The sequence below is a fragment of the Haliotis rubra genome, unplaced genomic scaffold, assembly GCF_003918875.1.
Source record: "Haliotis rubra isolate DU_JTF1 unplaced genomic scaffold, ASM391887v1 Scf65, whole genome shotgun sequence".
NCBI lineage: Eukaryota > Metazoa > Mollusca > Gastropoda > Lepetellida > Haliotidae > Haliotis > Haliotis rubra.
This window is the reverse complement of record NW_025767357.1, coordinates 239,122-260,736: the sequence shown is the minus strand read 5'-3', so window position 1 is coordinate 260,736 and position 21,615 is coordinate 239,122. Positions and strand designations below refer to the sequence as shown.

Here is a 21,615-nt window from a genome sequence, read left to right as displayed (position 1 = left end):
CTTTGTTTTTTTGTAAATTGTTTAATGCAAACTTCACTATTTGCTGAAGGCTTCCCATTTATGTTGACAGCCGAGATCTGCAGTGGAGTGCACATGGACAGGGTTCTACGACGCCGAGAGTCAGGTTGTAGAGTTTGAGTTTGCTGTTGGCTCCCATGAGGGGCTGGAGGATGTCATCGCACCTGTCAAACTGCCGGGACATGCTGCAAAATATGTGGTTTCAGGTACAAAAGGGATAACTTTGAATTGATATCCCCATGAGATTCCATACCCGAACTTGATCGTCCTTCGGTTTACCCTAAGTATGTCTTGGTGCAGGTATACATTTACAGTTAAACTCCCCTGTGTCCGTTATTCGACGTTAGACGTAACTGCAAAGTGATGACTGAATTAGAAATATGCAGGGACCAAGCTTTTATTTCGTGACAACCGTAGGTTCGACACATCCACACCCGTGAAGATCCGGGATAGAATAGGCCTTCAGCAACCCATGCTTGCCACAAAAGGCGACTATGCTTGTCGTAAGAGGCGACTAACGGGATCGGGTGGTCAGGCTCGCTGACTTGGTTGACACATATCATCGGTTCCCAATTGCGCAGATCGATGCTCATGATGTTGATCACTGGATTGTCTGGTCCAGACTCGATTATTTACAGACCGCCGCCATATAGCTGGAATATTGCTGAGTGCGGCGTAAAACTAAACTCATTCACTCACTCACTCGACACGTCCAAGTTGTTTGACTTTCATACTTAGGTTTAGCTGATGATGTCGTCCATGGTAAGAGCTACTACGCAAAGGTCAAGGCCATCAACAAAGTAGGAATGACGTCAACAAGTATCTCCAACGCCATCAGCGTGGATACAACACCCCCGACGCCGGGCACTGTGGTGGAGTTGAAGTCTGCCTACATCATCAACGTCACCGACGAGATCATCACCGAGAAACTGAACACCTACAAGTGTGACACAGAGGAAGGTCGGGCTTATGTTTTCTTATTGCTTGAACACCACATGTTTATTGTTTCAGAATTGTCTCGAACACAAACGAAAAGTCAATAATACATTAGAGTTCATATTGATAATATGGTTAGGGACTCATGAAATATGTGCTCATTGACAAGGTACTTTGGAAAAGACAAAATTTCCTTCTCCCAGACACCAGATGTTTGTTGTTACTTCTCCGCTATTATCCATATGGTGTGGGATTACGAAACAATAAAAGACAACAAGAAGAACACGCTTTGCATAGTGTGTGACAAATCTCATTGTGGACGTCATACGGATACCAATGTTAACGTAAGATAGACAGCATTGTTGACGTAATATCATACTATTGTTGACGTAATATAGATAGTATTGTTGACGTAATAGATAATATTGTTGACGTAATATAGATATCATTGTTGACGTAATATAGATACCATTGTTGACGTAATATAGATAGTATTGTTGACGTAATATAGATAGCATTGCTGACTTTGCTCAGACAGACGTCATTGTGGGCGTAATACATCATCAGTTGTAGACAGAACATTGTGTTATCCCGTATCTATTGGAACAATCTTCCTGAGCATCTCCGCCTCTGTACTGATTTTCCTCGTTCAGGAGCCAACTCAAGACACACCTCTACAAGTTAGCTCCCAATAATCTCTCTTCTTTGAACTCTTCATTTTGTGCTCTATATCATGTCACGGCCATGGATATATGCGCTATATAAATAGTCCATTATTATTATCATACATTTATTTTTTCCTTCCCTCCCTTTCTCTGAAAAGACCGTTTTAATTCTATTTTCCTCAAATGCCGAGTACATATGACATACATCCTGAAATAGCCCCAAGCCCAACATAAGCGAGATCAAGTATATATATGTACAACGAACATACAAAAACATTTAATGACCTGCCTGATAATGATGCTTGAACACATGCGTATGATATAGTTGGAATCAAACTCTGGTGTTTTAAAGGGTCACATACAGTGTTCCACATTCAGTACAGTGGCAACGCTATGCTTAGAAGTTATCCTGCGCCCCTCAAAATATACATGACGACAGTTCAACCTCCATCCTCTCCGTCTTGTATATGACACTAACATAAGTATTTTCTCTTTATTCGGTATCATTCAATATTGTCAGGTAGGGTTTGTACATGTTTCTGCTCTGAAAAAGGGACCCGTACTATGCTTTCTGTTTACTGTGGTGTGTATTACATCACGGAATCTGCTGTTTACAGAGTGCCTGGCTATAGACGCTGTGTGTCAGGAGTCTCTGTCTGCTGTCAACGTTGCCTGGCAGACCTTCAACGATGAAGAAACAGACATTGTCAAGTACGACATGATATCACTGAAATATCCTCAATGAAAATGCTATAAAGATGGCAATATGTATCAGCATTAAACCTTTATGTACATCCATAACGATTTCATGGAATGAGGGATCAGTGACGGGAAAGCGTAGCCGTCAAAGATGTCGCTAGTATAAGCCCAGGCAACGGTTCAATTCCTGTACGGGTAAAAGTTTGAAGCCCATTTCTGGTGTCCTTGACTTGATTTTTAAATTTCCGTTGTGCTAGAATATGCGACGGAAACCAGTATTCAAATGGTCGGACCTCCCCCTCCCCAAAGAAACCGTTTTATTCCTAATATTATATTGCTGTGTATGTGTGTGATCGTATGGGACTGTTGCCCACATAGGTAGAATGTATGAAAACCATTTCTGGTGTCCCTCGCCATGATATTAATGGAATATTACTAAAAGTGGCGTAAAATCCGATTCAATCAATTTAATGCGCCCAATAAGTGTTTTTAACGTTTCACATTTGATTTTGATTTTTTGTCTTCATCAGATATGAGATAGCTGTTGGCACTTCACCTGGTGGGGGGCAGCTGAAGGGCTTCTTTGCGACTGAAAACGTCACAAAGAGATACCTGTCGGTCACAGGCCTGATCCTGAAGGGAGTGAGACAGGTAGGATACGTGTGTGACTCTTGTATTGCTGTAGGATTGGTACTTTGTTGGATGATAATGAAATGCCTGGTAATGTTATTTTGTTAGTAAAGTTACGCAATGCACTCTGCAGTTATTGGTACTTTGTTGGATGATAATGAAATGCCTGGTAATGTTATTTTGTAAGTAAGGTTACGCAATGCACTCTGCAGTTATTGGTACTTTGTTGGATGAACATGAAATGCCCGTTTAATGTTATTTTGTTAGTAAGGTTACGCAATGCACTCTGCAGTTATTGGTACTTTGTTGGATGAACATGAAATGCCTGGTAATGTTATTTTGTAAGTAAGGTTACGCAATGCACTCTGCAGTTATTGGTACTTTGTTGGATGATAATAAAATGCCTGGTAATGTTATTTTGTTAGTAAGGTTACGCAATGCACTCTGCAGTTTTTGGTACTTTGTTGGATGATAATGAAATGCCTGGTAATGTTATTTTGTTAGTAAAGTTACGCAATGCACTCTGCAGTTATTGGTACTTTGTTGGATGATAATGAAATGCCTGGTAATGTTATTTTGTTAGTAAAGTTACGCAATGCACTCTGCAGTTATTGGTACTTTGTTGGATGATAATGAAATGCCTGGTAATGTTATTTTGTTAGTAAAGTTACGCAATGCACTCTGCAGTTATTGGTACTTTGTTGGATGATAATGAAATGCCTGGTAATGTTATTTTGTAAGTAAAGTTACGCAATGCACTCTGCAGTTATTGGTACTTTGTTGGATGATAATGAAATGCCTGGTAATGTTATATTGTTAGTAAAGTTACGCAATGCACTCTGCAGTTATTGGTACTTTGTTGGATGATAATGAAATGCCTGGTAATGTTATTTTGTTAGTAAGGTTACGCAATGCACTCTGCAGTTATTGGTACTTTGTTGGATGATAATGAAATGCCTGGTAATGTTATTTTGTTAGTAAGGTTACGCAATGCACTCTGCAGTTATTGGTAATTTGTTGGATGATAATGAAATGCCTGGTAATGTTATTTTGTTAGTAAGGTTACGCAATGCACTCTGCAGTAATTGGTACTTTGTTGGATGATAATGAAATGCCCGTTTAATGTTATTTTGTTAGTAAGGTTACGCAATGCACTCTGCAGTTATTGGTACTTTGTTGGATGATAATGAAATGCCTGGTAATGTTATTTTGTTAGTAAGGTTACGCAATGCACTCTGCAGTTATTGGTACTTTGTTGGATGATAATGAAATGCCTGGTAATGTTATTTTGTTAGTAAAGTTACGCAATGCACTCTGCAGTTATTGGTACTTTGTTGGATGATAATGAAATGCCTGGTAATGTTATTTTGTTAGTAAAGTTACGCAATGCACTCTGCAGTTGTTGGTACTTTGTTGGATGAACATGAAATGCCTGGTAATGTTATTTTATTAGTAAGGTTACGCAATGCACTCTACCCTTATTGGTACTTTGTTGGATGATAATGAAATGCCTGGTAATGTTATTTTGTTAGTAAGGTTACGCAATGCACTCTGCAGTTATTGGTACTTTGTTGGATGATAATGAAATGCCTGGTAATGTTATTTTGTTAGTAAGGTTACGCAATGCACTCTGCCGTTATTGGTACTTTGTTGGATGATAATGAAATGCCTGGTAATGTTATTTTGTTAGTAAAGTTACGCAATGCACTCTGCAGTTATTGGTACTTTGTTGGATGATAATGAAATGCCTGGTAATGTTATGTTGTTAGTAAAGTTACGCAATGCACTCTGCCGTTATTGGTACTTTGTTGGATGATAATGAAATGCCTGGTAATGTTATTTTGTTAGTAAAGTTACGCAATGCACTCTGCAGTTAACACTGGTGACTATGGGGCATAACCCTTTGTCTGGTGTCCAGCGGAAGACAACAAATATTTAATATGTCATGAAATAAATCACTAGCAAACATGTGATTTGTTAACGTTAAGCCTCACATTACAGATATTTGTGACGGTGAAAGCTACCAATGAAGCTGGTCTCAGCACAATATCGACGTCTAACGGTATCTACATGTCCTACCTCAGTCAGGGCTTGGAACCGCTCACTCATATTGGAATCTGGGATGGTGAAAGCCATGATGGTGATCTGTGAGTACAAAATTAATCAATGCGGAGATCATAAGAATTTCTACTAAGACAATGGTCTTTGTACAATTTCGACGATTTCATGAGCTTGTTGTTTATATTAAGATGAAACCATTTGCTCGGGGAAACGTTAGAATTTGGGATTGACCGTGGTGTTCATAGTTGACCTTGTTTCTCACTACAGTGATTTCCAAACAAGTCTGTCCCGAATGGGGGCCAAGTGGGACGTGTCAGGTGACCCGTGTCCGGTGGTCAAGTACGAGTGGGCAATACAAAGGGCTGACGGGCTGAGGGTGCAGGAATACTTCAATACAGAAGGTGGGCGTTATAATACAGATGACAATGTTTTTTCAAATTATAAGATATCGTTGGTCGAAATTAAATGATAATATTGTACCTCCCGTCCTTATAAATAATCCTTGCAAAAACTCAAACCAAATTATCCCTTCCCCAGACAACCAAGGAATCGACGGAATCGTAGTTTCAGAACTGATAAAGCCTTAAGATATCTCTGATGCTTCAGTTGAAAGCATACATCCCAAATGGCTATAATTTGACGGAATTGATGAAAGGTTCTGATATTCCAGGAAGAACTAATGGTGTCAACGACCAGCTGAGCATGCAAAACATGGAACGCTACTACCAATACCTACGGGTGACCAACGCCATGGACTACACCTACACCATCAGATCGAACGGCATCACCATCGAGGATGACCCCCTTGTGCCTGGACAGGTCAATGACGGCGATGTTGTGGGATTTGACCTTGAGTTCCTCCGAACTAGAAGTAAAGTCAGCGCCAACTGGGACAAGTTTGGTAGTGATGGCAACGCTGACGAGAAATCTGATGGTATTGAGGCTGGTGAGCTTGCATTATTCAAACTTAAACTGCTTTCATATAGTTTAATTGTGACATACACGTGGTACATGCAGATGACATTTACGACTGCCTTGTCGATTCTGGATCTGTTTGTTTTGCACCTAATGTTCGTGGAAGTCAATTAAAAAACGACAAAATCCATTCACATCGAAATCCTTCCTAAAAGCAGAGTCGACTGTGTAATTCTGAATTTATGATTAGTATGTGTTTGTAATCGAAGTAATCCGCTCTGTAAAGTTATGTTTCAACAGTCTTGGGTTCGGATCCCGATGTCTCCGGATCCATGATCTGTATGAATACTTCGCCTGTGTCATTAACTTGAAACAGCCATGCCGGAGAGTATTCCAATATCACACAATAAGTAGTCTTCCATGGAACACACTAGTTAGCCATTATAAAATGCGGTACATGAACATTAATTACAAGCAGTTCAGGTTCCGGACATTTCAGATAAGCCCTGCTTTTATATCAAAATAACATCCGAAGCATAGTTAGCTACATTTCTCTTGGGCACATAAAAGTTGGTGAATATTTGTTTTTAATAGGCCACTTTTATAAATGTTTCAGCAGTAAAACAGTGTAATTTGAGGAATCGAACATGGGTATCCGAAGTTACGAACGAATGCTTGACTTACCAAGTTATCCTATCTTCAGTGGTTGTCAGTGTGGTTAAAAAGAAAGCAAATTACTGATTTGAATAATGCTGCTGCTGAACTTCTGTCAACTTCTGATAACTCTCATGACATTGAGTGAAAGATGATGATTTTCGCATTCAGAGTGTTCATCTTTTGCAGAAAACATTCCTGAAAATATAGAGAAATCAACCAGCCAAGAAGTTGCCTTCTACGAAGTTGCCGTAGGAACTGACCGCCGTTTCCCGCAAACACGTCATAACGTTGTGCCATTCGTTAACGTTGGCCTTAACAAGACCGTGACCTTTTTCGACCTTGACCTGTCGCCCATCAGAGCCACCTACTACTTCACTGTACGAGCTCACAGTCGATCCGGGTCAACAGCTGATGTCACATCCAATGGGTTCTCTGTTGGTTTTGATGGTGGTGTTTTAGGTGAGATAATTTGTATCACTTTTCGTGGGCGTAACACAACCACCACAACACATTGTGTAACACAACCATCACAACACATTGTGAAACACAACCATCACAACACATTGTGAAACACAACCATCACAACACATTGTGTAACACAACCATCACAACACATTGTGTAACACAACCATCACAACACATTGTGTAACACAACCATCACAACACATTGTGTAACATAACCATCATAGTGACAGAAATGTATCGCCCGTATCGTTGTATGCATACCGAGGTCACCCTCATTTTCACTGTTACATTAAAGGAAAGCACATGTATGAGGTAATAAGCATGATTTTCGTTGGTTCGAATCCCACAGTTCCCGTTGATCAGCACTCAACATGATTTCATATATTGTATTACAGCCGGTTCTATAGACATGAAGGAATATCTGACCACTGACAGCTATGTAGATGTACCCTGGGACGGGTTCGAATCCAAGATCGGCATGATGATGTACTACGTCGGTCTATCCAACAACACGGAGGCGAACAACTACACATGTGGACAGTTTGTGAGTATCTTACCGTAACAACTCAGTACTTCGTACCTAATATCTATTTAATGTGGCAAGCGTAACTTCCGATTTGAGCTTCATCAGTAGACGCTGATATGTTTCAGACGGAAAGAGGCTCCATCAGTGACGACGAGCGACGAGGCATCTTCAACGTTGTCGACCTCCAAAATGTGGGCAAGGACACTTTCATGAAGTTTGAAAATCTGTCTCTAGACCACAATGGAATCTACTATGCTTGGGTCATTGGTAGGTTTTACCCTTAACCTAAGATATAAATGGATTTCAACTTAATCTCCATCTTTTTATGTTGACTTTTGTATCTTTTCCAACTGGTTCATTTGATATAAGACATTACACATCATGTATAAAACATAGTTAAATATGAAATTAGTTCGTTCCACATATATTTAAATTTTTTGCATCCATTTTAGTTGCTCTTTGAAGGCTCCTAACGCTTAATAGAATGACTATGTTCTGACGATTCCGGCATATATCGTCACATTGTTTCACCTTCTGACACACTGTAAAGTGTATTTTACATATATTTAAGTGTCAATCAAAATCAAAACGCGGTGTTCCTGCTCTCATAAAAATACCCCAACATATGTTTTCTTTTATGTGGTATTACATGTCTGAATCTGTTGAGATTTCAAAGCATATATTCAACATCAAAGAAGGATGCTGAATAGTGCTGATACCTTTTTGCATAATATGCCAGCGACAAAGTGATAGATGAGGGGTGGAAGCTAAAGGTTTATTAAGACCCTATAGTCTGTTTGGCTCAAAAGCGGACTGATGAATTGCAATCTAACTCAAAAACTAATAAACATAAAATACTCAATGATACGCTGATCATAATCAAAACATCATACCAACTCTGTGAGGTTTTTGCAGAATTTTTGTCCTAAAATTAAAAAAGTTGTTTAACAATCTATCATTAAAATATTGACACAGTTCACTATTTGTTACGAGGGAGGAGTGCAGAGAAAGGGGCAGCCAGGTGTTCGAGAACGGATGGAGACGGCACAGCACAGGTTAATGAATAAATAACTTTGTCTGTGAACGTGCTTCTCGAACACCTGGCTGTCCCTTTCTCGGTCCGCTTTCGAGCCAAACGGACTGTACGTCGGATGATGAAGTGTGTGACAGGCCAGATTGTTTTCCATCACATGTTACTATTGGCTACCATTTGGTGTGTCAGATCTGATTGTGGATGGGCCGCTGATCTTTTGCTGCTGTGTCACACCATACCCTTACTCGCTCCTTGGTCTTTGATCATCTGACACTATGTCATTATCCCAGGTGCTGACATGGCGGGAAAGTGCAACGTGACCAGTCACATGTTCCAGGTGGACGTCACACCTCCAGTCAAAGGCAAGATCAGAACAGGGCCCTATTATGACATGGTAGGGGGCAGGAATACAAAATACAAATAATCCTACCAGGTTCTTCCACAATAATGTAGTCCTCGCACTATAAGTCCTTGCGTTATACAGGGACATGCCGTTAGTGGCTGTCTAAACTCACAGTAATTATAGTCTGTTCGCAGTGAAAACTTACCGGTGAATTTCATTTGAAACAAAAAAGTAAATCAAACAAAGTGAAATTAAGATTGCGAATCCTCATAATTTTACCTTGCCAATTGAACATTTAAATCTCAGGTTTTTTTGCAACTTAGGATAAAAGTTGTTTAACAAACGATCATAGATTCAAATAGATATTATTGGTTTGTCTTACAAGGGGGGTAGGTGCAGTAGTTCGAACTGTGAAACAAATGCACGTGCGGTTCGTGATGAGCGTTAACTTACACCAACCCTACTTGTTCTCGGTGTTTCATTTAATGTGCATACCCCCTTGTAATACAAACCAATAATAGCGATTTGAAACTATGATCGTTTGTTTAACAACTTTTATCCTAAGTTGAATAAAATTCTGAGATTTAAATGTTCAATTACATTGCTCTGTTTCAAACCCTCATGTCCGTCGATATGGAACTTTTCGAAATGTGTATTGGTTACTGATGCAAATTTTGCATATAGAGATTGAATTAGCGATCGGTTCGTAGTACAAAGTACTGAAAGATGGCAGTGTTTACTATACCTGAGTGTACTCTGTGATGTCCACTTCGTAGTTCTTCTGAAAGACGAAAACATGCCACTCATTGTTGACCATTCGTACAGTATACGTACAGTACAGTCGGCTGTGCCTCAAAAGTTGTGGAGTGTAGGCACCAAGGGATGAAGCTGGTTGAGAGTATCTTCATAAAGGGAAAATTGACAATTGACGAATCAGCTGTCTTGTGACATTGTCTTGTGGAGATTGTTTGGGGCACTACGCATAGATCTATATATATGAAGGAACAACCACATGGTCTGACATCCATAGCATTCCACTTGTCAGAAACTGAGTTACTCGGCCAGCAGTGAGAGTCTTCAGACCTACTGGACAGGCTTCAGTGATGAGGACTCGGGCATCCGATGCTACCACGCAGCCCTGCTGAAGAGAGCCTCCTGTGACGAAGACTCGGAAGAAGAAACTGTCGTAGAATCCATAGAGATTGGTGTCAACTACACGTCCTACAAATTCATGGATATCACTCTGCAGGTGAGTGACTTTTAGGAAAGGATGTAGATTTTGACGCATGTACGGTGAGAAAAGATATTTAATGTTCTCATATATTCCTCAAGGACAAGACTACCTACTTTGTGCGTCTCGTGGCGGAGAATTTTGCTGGGCTCAAGTCGACATTAGACTCTCCACCAGTCATGTATGACAACTCCTTCCCCTCCCCCGGCCTCGTCATCGACGGACACGACTTCCTACAAGACGCCAGCTGGAGCAGCAGTTCAGCAGTGGTTACAGGTACCTAATCACGTATTAATACAACTTTCACGTTGACCATACGCCTTAATTATATTCAGATATACACCGTTAGACTTACTTCATAATCATGACATACCAACTGAGGCGAAGCTAGTTTATGCTCCCAACAGTCATTATTGATGCTGTTATATTTTGTGGACGTTGTTTGACTTGTGTCCAGTAGCATATTAATAAGTATCATCATGCGGAATTCTGAATGTATCCAGCTGCAATCATTAACAGGCACCTTCCTGCACCACCCTGTGCCCGACATGTCTCCGTGTCCTATCAGACAAATTAGATTTGATGACTCGGAGTGGATGTACCTGGAGTCTGACCGTAACCATGACAGCAACAACCGCAGCTTGACCTTGACCTACAGATCAGCCAACGTGCATACCGAGTCCCGCAAAGTGGACATCAAACTGGCCAGAGATACCAAGACTGACTCAATGTCTTCTGGAACCTACTTCAGAGATGCTGACCTTCTCAATGGCGGAGAGTATAAGGTATTGTGATACAAATTGTCACATAGTTCACGTTACCTTTTCCAGTCTATGATCTGAGTCAAAAATGGCTATAATGATTGGTTTGGTCGTCAAGAACCTATATGTATACTGGTCGTTAGAGGGAATCAAAGAGATTAAGTGATCAGACTCCGTGACGTTGTACATGTCTGCATAATTTCAGAAGGGAAATTAATTAACAATAATGTTTGCAAAATCCATGGCCCTTTTTGTCCTGCATCATTCATTTTACATGTCCAGCAGTCATTCAACACAGTGTCCATTTTGCCTCGTGTTCATGGATCACGCACTAGTATTTGGAGTGAACAAGCGCAAAATCATCCAAATGAATCCTTCAACATCCCAACGAGTGACATCTGTTGAAATGATTGATGTTAAATGATACAAGTAAATCTTGTTGATTAATGATGAGTTGTGTTGTGTTTTTTGAGCACTTCATGGACGGCAACTTCTTTATGACGATGTGTCCTCCAAATGAAGACGACATCTATAAAATCTCCCCATTAATAGAAAATGTGTACGAAAACATGACGTTTTCTGTGTTTCAGCTCACTATCCGAGCTGCAGCAGGTGATGGTCAAGCGGTCACCAGTGTCCTGTTCTGGGACGGCCCTGATGACTACATCCTGGACTACGACTACACACCAAGACCTGTCTGGCCTGACCCAGCGTGTGCCTGTTGCAGGGTGGATCCTGTTCCTGATGTAAGTGATAATGTAGTAATCATGGACTTGCATACGTTCAGAATAGAAGTCATCTTGGATATTGTAAGGCCGCTTATGTCGTCAGGTGAAGTGTCTGTCAGGAGAGCCAGAGGTTGATGGTTTGAATAAAAAAACCGTTAAAACAGAGCGTTTTGTTACCCTTCGTTTGATCGGCATAACGTCGGAAATAACACTACTGTAGGATCGAGTCAGAGGCTGTATATGATCTCTGGGCTGGCTATTCATAAAAAAACTGCATGATATCTCAGAGGGCTTGCATTGTAACACTGACACGTGTCAATACCATCACGAACAAACAGGCAGGCAGGCAGAAACACACACACACACACTCGTAAAAAGTAATTTCAGATTTTACTTGACTATAGAATAAACATTTTAGACAGCTGTGAGTTTTCAGATTCGTCCTATGTTCAGTTGAAGATTTGAATCTCTGTTTGGTATCCCAGTCCTGTGCCTGCAACTGTTCCACGAGGTCAGTCAGTACCATCAGCAAGAGATCTGTTGACGAGGATGACCCAGGCTATCAGGTGACGAAGCTCACGGATGAGGATAAAAGAAATTACAGGAAACTGGTTCAATCACTGACAAGATTGAAGCGGACAAAATGAAACTTACTCCCAGAAAGTCCTGTGGGTTGCAATTGTTTTCGGGTACGTGAACGAGCTGGTTGGTTTATAGTCAATGCTTGCAGCTTTTTGTGAACGTATGACCAGGTCAGGGTCATGGAAGGAAGAATGGTGTTTTCTGACATCGCATTAATGGGATTCTGATACTAAAATGTCGGTCTCTAATAAGAATACAAAAGCGTTTATTCGACGCTAGAAGAGCCGTGTTAGAACACGATCTTCAGGAGTCCGTGCTGGTGGCAACCGGTGGGATTTCAGGGTTGTAGATCTGGTTGAATCTGGTTGACGGATGCAGGGGCGGATACAGCTTTTGAGAAAGGGGGGGGGGGGGGTGCACACTATTAAGAAAAGGAGGGGTGCACACTTCATTTACACCCGAGTTTCAATAGTGTATAAACAAACTTTCAGCACAAAAGGGGTGGTGCGCACCCCTGCACCCCCCCCTCTGGATCCGCCTATGGGATGGTCATGATGTTGATCAGTGAACTGTTTTGTCAAAACTCGATTATTTACAGACCGCCGCCATGTAGCTGGAATACTGCTGAGCGCGGTTACACAACACACAGCAGACAAATGTTAACACCAAGAGCGCGGTATGACACTCTATATGTTTTACAGGACAAGAAGCCAAACTGGTGGCCTGGTGTGGGTATGGCGACAACTTGAATAAACCGATGTCAGTTGTGCGAAATCTGGAACAAGACCCTTCTGGAGATTACCATCAGTACTGGATCAGGTTCACTACACACAGGGATGAGGCCAGGGGGTCAGAGGTAGTGATGCTCATAATAGTAACAATGATGATGATGATGATGATGTCGATATACGTCCATTCCATTCATTTTACGCCCAAGTTAATGCTCTCTGCGCCACACCCATGAACATTGAAGGTGGGCTGTTTTAATCAGAGGTACAGAAATATATTATAAACGTGATTTGAAGAGGTGGGTCTTCACGTGAAAGGGTGAACTCAAGTACCTTTCAGAAGGCATCTGGTTACATGTACTTGGTAATTTGCTAACAGTTCGAACGGATGGACTTGTACTGAGGTACCGAGTTGATATCTGGGAGAGTATGGCTAGAGAGTCGTATTTGGGTATTTGCCAAAACGAGAGAACCTTTTTCTTATTGGGCTACACGCAATACCAGTTTCATATGAAATTGGATCTGTCAGTCATAATACTTACAATGTACAGTGGGTCAAAAGGCACATATGCCCAGAATGTGCAGAGCACAGGTCCATGCCACCATATATGATCCAATATCTTCCATGTCCAAGCATAGACAATCAGTAGGAACAATGTTACATGGTACAGATAAATATTAAGTGACGAGTTTAATATTGCAAGTGAATGCATACACTATATGATTATGCAGAGTCATATACTCCTCATACGAAATGTAACATAAAAATATCTACAAGTATCTAAAAGTCTGGGGCGTTGGGGTAGCCTAGTGGTTAAAGCGTTGGCTCGTCACGCCGAAGACCCGGGTTCGATTCCCCACATGGGCACAATGTGTTATGTCCATTTCTGGTGTCCCCCGCCGTGATATTGCTGGAATATTGCTAAAATCGGCGTAAAACTAAACTCACTCATACCAAATGCCCTTTAACCATATTACAATACGTTTGAAAGCAAAAGCTCGAAGCATGCAAAACCTTCCTGCATAGTAATCAACAAGACATACTTGTTCTTGATTTTACATACCTGCTTCAGATAACCTGGTGCATGTTCATCTAAATGGACGGAGATGTCCTGACGGAACAATGTGGGATACCACGTCTCTCTCCCGACACCAAACTCTTCCTGGGAGTCTGGAATCACAAGAACTATATTCCTGACACTGAACGAGATTCGGAAGGACATCTACAGGTTTGGAGTGCTACGGCTTCATTCCGTGACCTGGTGATGCCAGCTGTAAAGGAGAATCTGTGTCGCTATGGCAACCCTTTCCAAGGAGGTAACAACGCCATTGTTCGGTATGAGGCTGGAATCGGGTCTGCATCTGGGTTGTCCGATGTAGTGCCATACCAGCAGGTGAGAATGTGTATCCATGTCTAACTAATTAGCTATAGAATGTTTTTATGTGAAAAAGTGACTCCTACGGGCTTACTGCGTGTGTTATGCGAGAACGGAACAGTATTTCGGTTATGTCTGTCTGCGTGATGTGGTCTTTGGTCGGGTAATGAGGGTAACGTCAGCTTACTGTGACGTGTTCTACGTGTTGCTATGTACATACGCCATGTATCCCCTGTCTGACTCCCTGTGACGTTATATCAGCTTACTGTGACGTCTTTTGTGTGTTGGTGGGTACATACACCATGTATCCCCTGTCTGACTCCCTGTGACGTTACGTCAGCTTACTGTGACGTGTTCTACGTGTTGCTAGGTACATACACCATGTATCCCCTGTCTGACTCCCTGTGACGTCTACACATGTGACGCATCATGTGACAGCTCATCAACAGACCAGGTCAAGATCACCCTCAACGACCTCAACCTCACAGAATCAACAGTCGTGGAGGGAGAAGTAGTCCCTGTATTATACTACCTCACAGGTAAGTTGAACAGTTTTAGACAGGTAGGTGTACGCCTTATCGAGAACGGAACAGAAATGTTAAAACGTAAGACAGAAGCACAGCATTTGTTATCTGATCTGTATGCATATCAAAGCAACATAGAAACCTCCATGCTTTTATCTTCGTACACTCCGCTCCGTATGTATGAACCACTTGGTAAATCTGATGATTCCAGTGAAAGCTGTCCTTGGGTCTGGTACAGAGGCGGTATCGTCATCTGACGGCTTCAACATCGACACGTCACCACCACTGTTCGACCCTGACCTCATGCTCTACATCGACGTCACTCAGGGCAACTTCACCCCTGTGACGTACCAGGGATCCAACGACACTATTAAGGCTATATGGAAGTGCAACGATAACGAGAGTGAAATTGTGGTAAGACTTTGTTGAGGTATTTGAGAATATCTCTTTTATATAAACTGGTAAATTCAACAGAAACATGATGGAAAGTCCTTCCATCAAAAGTTGTTGTGTCAATCACGTTTGTTATTTTTTGTGTGATAGTCAGCAAGGTAGGACGTTTCATGCAAGTGTATGCACAATGAAGCCTCGTTTATCCAGTCCTCATGTGTTCAATATCACCATGTTCATGTATAATTAGTTCAATGGACATTCGTGATACCTGAAGTTTATATATTGGGGTAGCAATATTCCATCCACATCTAGACGGTAGGACCAGAAATCGGCGTCTGACTATCCGTGTGAGGAATCGAACATTTAACCAACTACTGTATAGCATTCTCAGACAGCCCAGTAGTCTTTGAACACCAGGTCCAGAAGAACGTATTGAATGTGTAGTCATTAAAGTTCAGTTGCGTTCACTCAAAAACATACATTGTTGATATTGTTTTGACGTGAACATTTAACATCTCCAGAACTACGACTGGGCAATAGGCAAGACGCCAGGTGGAGAAGAGTTGCAGACATTTGTCTCAGCAGGAGAATACCCAACCTCAACTAACTCCGATCTTGGAGGCCTCCTGGAACACAACACGACGTACTACGTGACCGTCAGATGTACCAACGGGGGTGGGCTGGTCACAACATACGCTGATCCCAGAGGTGCGTACCTCAATACATCAAACAATTGATTATTACTCTTTTCAGAGCTGTGCATGTATTAAAATACTGTCATATTTTTTTCCTTTATATTCAGAAAATGTATACGGTTTTAGTCATTTTACTCATATCTGATTCCGTGCCAACTGTTTTCATAAGTTCCGGGAAACGTGTGAGATGTGGAGGATATTTCCAAATGTGACACTGCCAAAAAAGATGACCGATTCAGTTCCTTATTTTGACTTGTACCATATATTCCCGTTTTTGTTCAGGTGAACACTTGGCTAGGTTGGCAGGTATTTGTAAGGGTTGCGACTGGTGGGGCACTCACCTTTATATATAAACACATGGTCAATATATAGTCGTCAATAACAATCGACTCTGCTTTTAGCAGAGAGTTCTTATGGGTGTCGAAGAGGTTTTGCCACGCATACATGTGGTATTTTATTCTACTGACCAGAAACTCTCTCGTATCTCTTCGGTGGTCTTCAAAATATGAAGCGTTTTGCTTGAACACGGCCCTGATCCTTGTCTATAGAGACCTACGTTTGCGAATCTCAAACGTTTCGCTGAATATCGTTGAGCGTCAGAATTGTCAAATGACGTTATAGGAAAAATAATAACATAGTCTTATGGTTTAATTAATTGCACAGTGGGTATTATGTGTGACTCCATTGCTTCAGGACAAGAAGATCATTGAAACGTTTTATTTAAAGTGAAATGAATAAAGTGTGGAAGCCAGTGGAGTGGGCAAGACAGCTCACGTTTTGTACTGGCGATTTTGTGCCTCACTTTGAGAGTGTGGGTTAGAATCTGGGATGGAACTCAACGTAACAAAAGTACTATATTCTGTACTTCACTGAGAAAGTACAATTCCAAATGTTACATATAAATATCTACAAGTATCTAAAAGTCTACATCATCTAATTATCCTAAGGTGTGACGGTGCTGCTTAAGTCTCCTTTGGTTGATGACGTCATCACGACGATACAGGGAGCTGATCCACTAGGGGAGACAGTGACGCCACCAAATTCCATTGCAACCAAGGACCAGAATATTGTAGGTGCTTCCTGGACGGTATCTGATGATGAGAGCATCCGGAGATACGGTAATTACCGATCAGTGCATATAATGTTGATGTGTGGTAACTGCAGGTAACTTTGTTATTTAACCCTTAATGTCAACACATGAACCTCAGATTTCATCAACAAAACAACACACGTGTCTGCCCCAAGTAAGTATTTCCAACAATTGCCGATACAAGCAGCGCGCACACGTAACCATCATTAGAGCGTACATTTTAGGGAATACGCAAACTATTAATAGCGTCAAGAAACAAATGTATCCTGTTTCTCAGCATTATCCGAAATCTCCACCGTCACGTGTTCTTGCTTGTTTGAATCGCCCTTGAAGATCCGGGTTAGAATTGATCTTCAGCTACCCCTGAAGATCCGGGGTAGAATAGGTCTTCAGCAACCCATGTGCTTGCAATTAAAGGCGACTATGCTTGTCGTAAGAGGCGACTAACGGGATCGGGTGTAATCGGTTCCCAATCACGCAGATCGATGCTTATGCTATTGATCACTGGATTGTCTGGTCCAGACTCGATGATTTACAGACCGCCGCCATATAGCTGGGATATTGCTGAGTGCGGCGTTAAACTAAACTCACTCACTCACTCATTGATCTTCAGCAACCCATGCTTGTCGTAAGAGGCGACTAACAGGATCGGTTGGTCAGGCTCGCTGACTTGGTTGACACATGTCCTCGGTTCCGAAATAAGTAGATCGATGCTCATGCTGTTGATCACTGCATTGTCTGGTCCAGACTCGATTATTTACAGACCGCCTTCAAGTAGCTGGAATATTGCTGAGTGCGGCGTAAAACTCAACACACTCACTGACTGGTTGAATAGTTATTACCACTGGTGGAGACTCAATAACCTTGACCACGTCCCTATAATACTCCAGCTTGGTAACGGTGTCAGAATCTGTATCGAAACGTTGCTGTAAGCAGTTAACCAGTTGTATCTGTGAAGTTCTTTGCTTTCTTATTTACTCACAAACTGCTTGAATGTCAGTCAAAGTCGTGTACGAATTTCGTAGAATTATTTTGCGGAGACTTACTATATCACATGTGTGCACAGGTGGATTGATTGTGGCCAGATTTCATATTATCATATTATTATTGCTTATGTAATAGAAGATAATGACTCAGATGATAATTGCCCAAGTATACCGTTTGAAAGTTGTGCTGATACCAAGACATGGTTCCTTTGTCTATTATTATTAGTTGAACTGGGGTTTATTATCGCATTCCGAATTTTGCCAATATGGATATGTGGCGAAAACTCTGATTTGTTTGAGAATTGTAAGTGTTCATGTTCACATATTCTTGATATAGATTTCTGTGTGGGGAATTCCGAGACCAGCATCAGTGACATCTTCCCCTGCACCTGGGTCGGCTACAACGAGTCGGGGACGATCACAGTAGCTGATGGATACCTCAAACTAAACGGCAATGTTGTCTACACACTGAGCCAGCTGAAGACAAATTACAACGCATCCAACACCACCACGGACAGGTCAGCCTTCACCATGGCTCCAGGCACAGAGATGTTCATCTTCATGAAGATGTGTAATGAGGCCCAGTTGTGTACCACCATATTGCTGGGCTCTACCATAGTGGAGACGGACAAGTCCTCGATGGCGACGTCGTCAGATGGTTCTGCCGTTACTGTAGATGTTGGTGGTGGTGCTAGAAGAAAGAGGGATGTTTCAGGAGTAACTGTGTCAACACCAGATGGTAAGTACATGCATTAGCGGTTTCATTTCGACAGTACATGTCAAAACAATAACGAACACAGCAAATCTGATTTACTTCATTTGTTGTATGTCATATCTGATACAGGCCTACAAACTGGTCAGAGCATCGTAGTCACTGAGCTCACAAAGCTGGATCTAGAGACGGAATACAAGTCTGACGCCTCGGTGGAGTTCGTCCCATACATCACTGACCCATCTACGTCAACCACAGAAGATGCCTTCACGGACAGAATCCTCAGAAAGAGGCTCAACTACCAGGAAACCGACCTCTCGTTCTCTCTCACCAGCATTGGTAATCTTCCCATGCCAGGACCGGTGAAAGTGACCTTCACCTATGATCCCACGGTGACCAACACAACGTTGATGCTGCTTCACTGGAACACAGGTAATGTTCTGTATATGTACTTCCTTTCATAGGAAACCAGTCCACAGCTTTTGCCCTTGTTTCCTAATGCACCGGGCATACATTTCACTGCAAGTGACTTGCCTCTGCATGTGTTTGTGACCTCGGGATACACCATGTGTCATCACTTTTTAATACTGATTCATAGGCACATACTCATGGTATTTCAAAGATTACAATGGATTCTGATTTTATAACGTATTTGTAAAATTTGTGGATATGGTTTTCCACTCCTAGTTTTACGATTACGGAATGGTTTAGTTGGTTCAACCCATGTTGACGGGGAACTATACTATAAGTAGCCATTTTCCTTTTTGATGAATTGATTATTGATACAAGACGATGTCTCCGAGTGATCAGGGTACTAGACTGTTATCCATAACCCAAATTCAAATAATGTCAAATAAAGTTGATGTTGAATGATTTAGTTTTAAATGATTATATGAAACAACGAGACCCTGAAGCACGTCACAGTGGTGTTTTGGGTGAAGACTTCAGACTGACACTGTCAACTGTATTTTGATATGAACTGATGTTGATGATGAAATTTCGTGTAAAATCCATGGGGATATAGTGATCACCCGGATTGCATGTACTTGATATTATAATATTTACTATTATTTATTCTGTGGCATTCTAGAAGCCTTGTCTAAATGCTTTGTTTTCCTAGCGTTGTTATCTCTTTATCTTATCTTGTATATAAACTGGTGTACTCCATCATTCCCCCATATGCTTGAAAACGGTATAAGAATCTATACCGAAACGTCGCCATTGTCAAAATGAAGAAGTTGATCATCCAGAAAGTCAAGTCTTGTCATTGCTACTATTATTTAATCTGGAAGGGGCGATGGGGGAGAATGGTGGTTAAATCGTTCGCTCGTCACTTCAAAAAGGGGTAAAATGTGTCACCCCAATTTATGGTGTCCCCCGCCAGAATATTGATTGGGTATTGTTAAAATCGACAAAAAAAACACTCCCTCACTGAAGCTATCTAGACGCTCTACTAGACAATCAGGACCCGTGAAGATCTGGGGTAGAATAGGTCTTCAGCAACCCATGCTTGCCACAAAAGGCCACTATGCTGTCGTAAGAGGCGACTAACGGGATCGGGTGGTCAGGCTCGCTGACTTGGTTGACACATGTCATTGGTTCCCAATTGCGCAGATCGATGCTCATGCTGTTGATCACTGGATTGTGTGGTCCAGACTCAATTATTTACAGACCGCCGCCATATAGCTGGAATATTGCTGAGTGCGGCGTAAAACTCAACTCACTCACTAGACAATCAAGCAATAACTCACAATTGCAACGTGCATTACATCAGTGGAGATCGCCTCTGCTTAATGATGTTTGTATGATACAGATGCCAAACAGTGGCAACAGAGCAACAAGACCTGTCAACATGAAACAGGCACGGAGGTCAGAGACCCGGGGACCTCTCGGGTCATGGTCAAAGTGAGTGTTTCAATATCTTCACAATCGCATAGATAAATAAGGGATCATGATTATTGTTTCATTTACATTTATCATATCACATACGTCGTTTTCTTATTTGTTACAGGGCAAATATATAGTCATTGTTTCGCCATATGGGCGTTTTCTAATAATTTATGGATCTTTGCTGTACGAGTTTTATCAAGCGAGTTATACAATGTAACACGTGGACTATTCCAATTGCTCTGTGAAGAGCCGTTGGGTAACTTATGCGGTTTTCCCCGTCTCGTCGGAGACCATGGATTTCCAACATAACTGAAGCATTTTCTACAGTATCAAGCAGGTATATCACTCACCACCAACTTGTCTGTAAAGGTGTGCGTGACACGCTTGGTTTATTTTTACTAGGTATGTAACACCAGATTCTTGGCAGACAGCAGCAGTCCGGGATCTGCGTCAGACACGTACTTCAGACACCCGACCCAGTTCCTGCTGACTTCAGCTCTGACACAGATACCTAACTCACCTCCCCAGCTTACCAGCAGGACGTCTCTTGTCATGCAGGAAGACCAGGGTATGTGTCTCGTAGCTTGTGTTTCTTGCCATGCAGGAAGACCAGGGTATGTGTCTCTGAGATGGTATGTCTTGTCATGCCGGAAGACAGGGTATGCGTCTCTGAGATGGTATGTCTTGTCATGCCGGAAGACAGGGTATGCGTCTCTGAGGTGGTATCTCTTGTCATACAGAAAGACCAATGTATGTGTCTCTTAGTTTGTGTCTCTTGTCAAGCAGGAAGACCAGGGTATGTGTCTCTTAGATGGTGTCTCTTGTCAAGCAGGATGACCAGGGTATGTGTCTCTTAGATGGTGTCTCTTGTCAGGCAGGCAGACCATGGTATGTGTCTCTTAGACGGTGTCTCTTGTCATGCAGGAAGACCATGGTATGTGTCTCTTGGATGGTGCAAGAAGACTACATAC

The 21,615-nt window shown here is 41.8% G+C and overlaps 1 protein-coding gene across 1 annotated transcript; it reads left to right on the top strand.

Annotated features, from left to right (window-relative positions):
• Positions 1–15,079: 15,079 nt before the first annotated feature.
• LOC124257108 lies at positions 15,080–20,695 on the top strand. Its single transcript, XM_046691098.1, has 6 exons — positions 15,080–15,292; positions 15,793–15,979; positions 16,914–17,084; positions 18,380–18,781; positions 18,887–19,186; positions 20,568–20,695. The coding sequence occupies exons 1-6, from the start codon at positions 15,080–15,082 to the stop codon at positions 20,693–20,695; spliced, it is 1,401 nt and encodes a 466-aa protein (XP_046547054.1).
• The last annotated feature ends 920 nt before the right edge of the window (positions 20,696–21,615 follow it).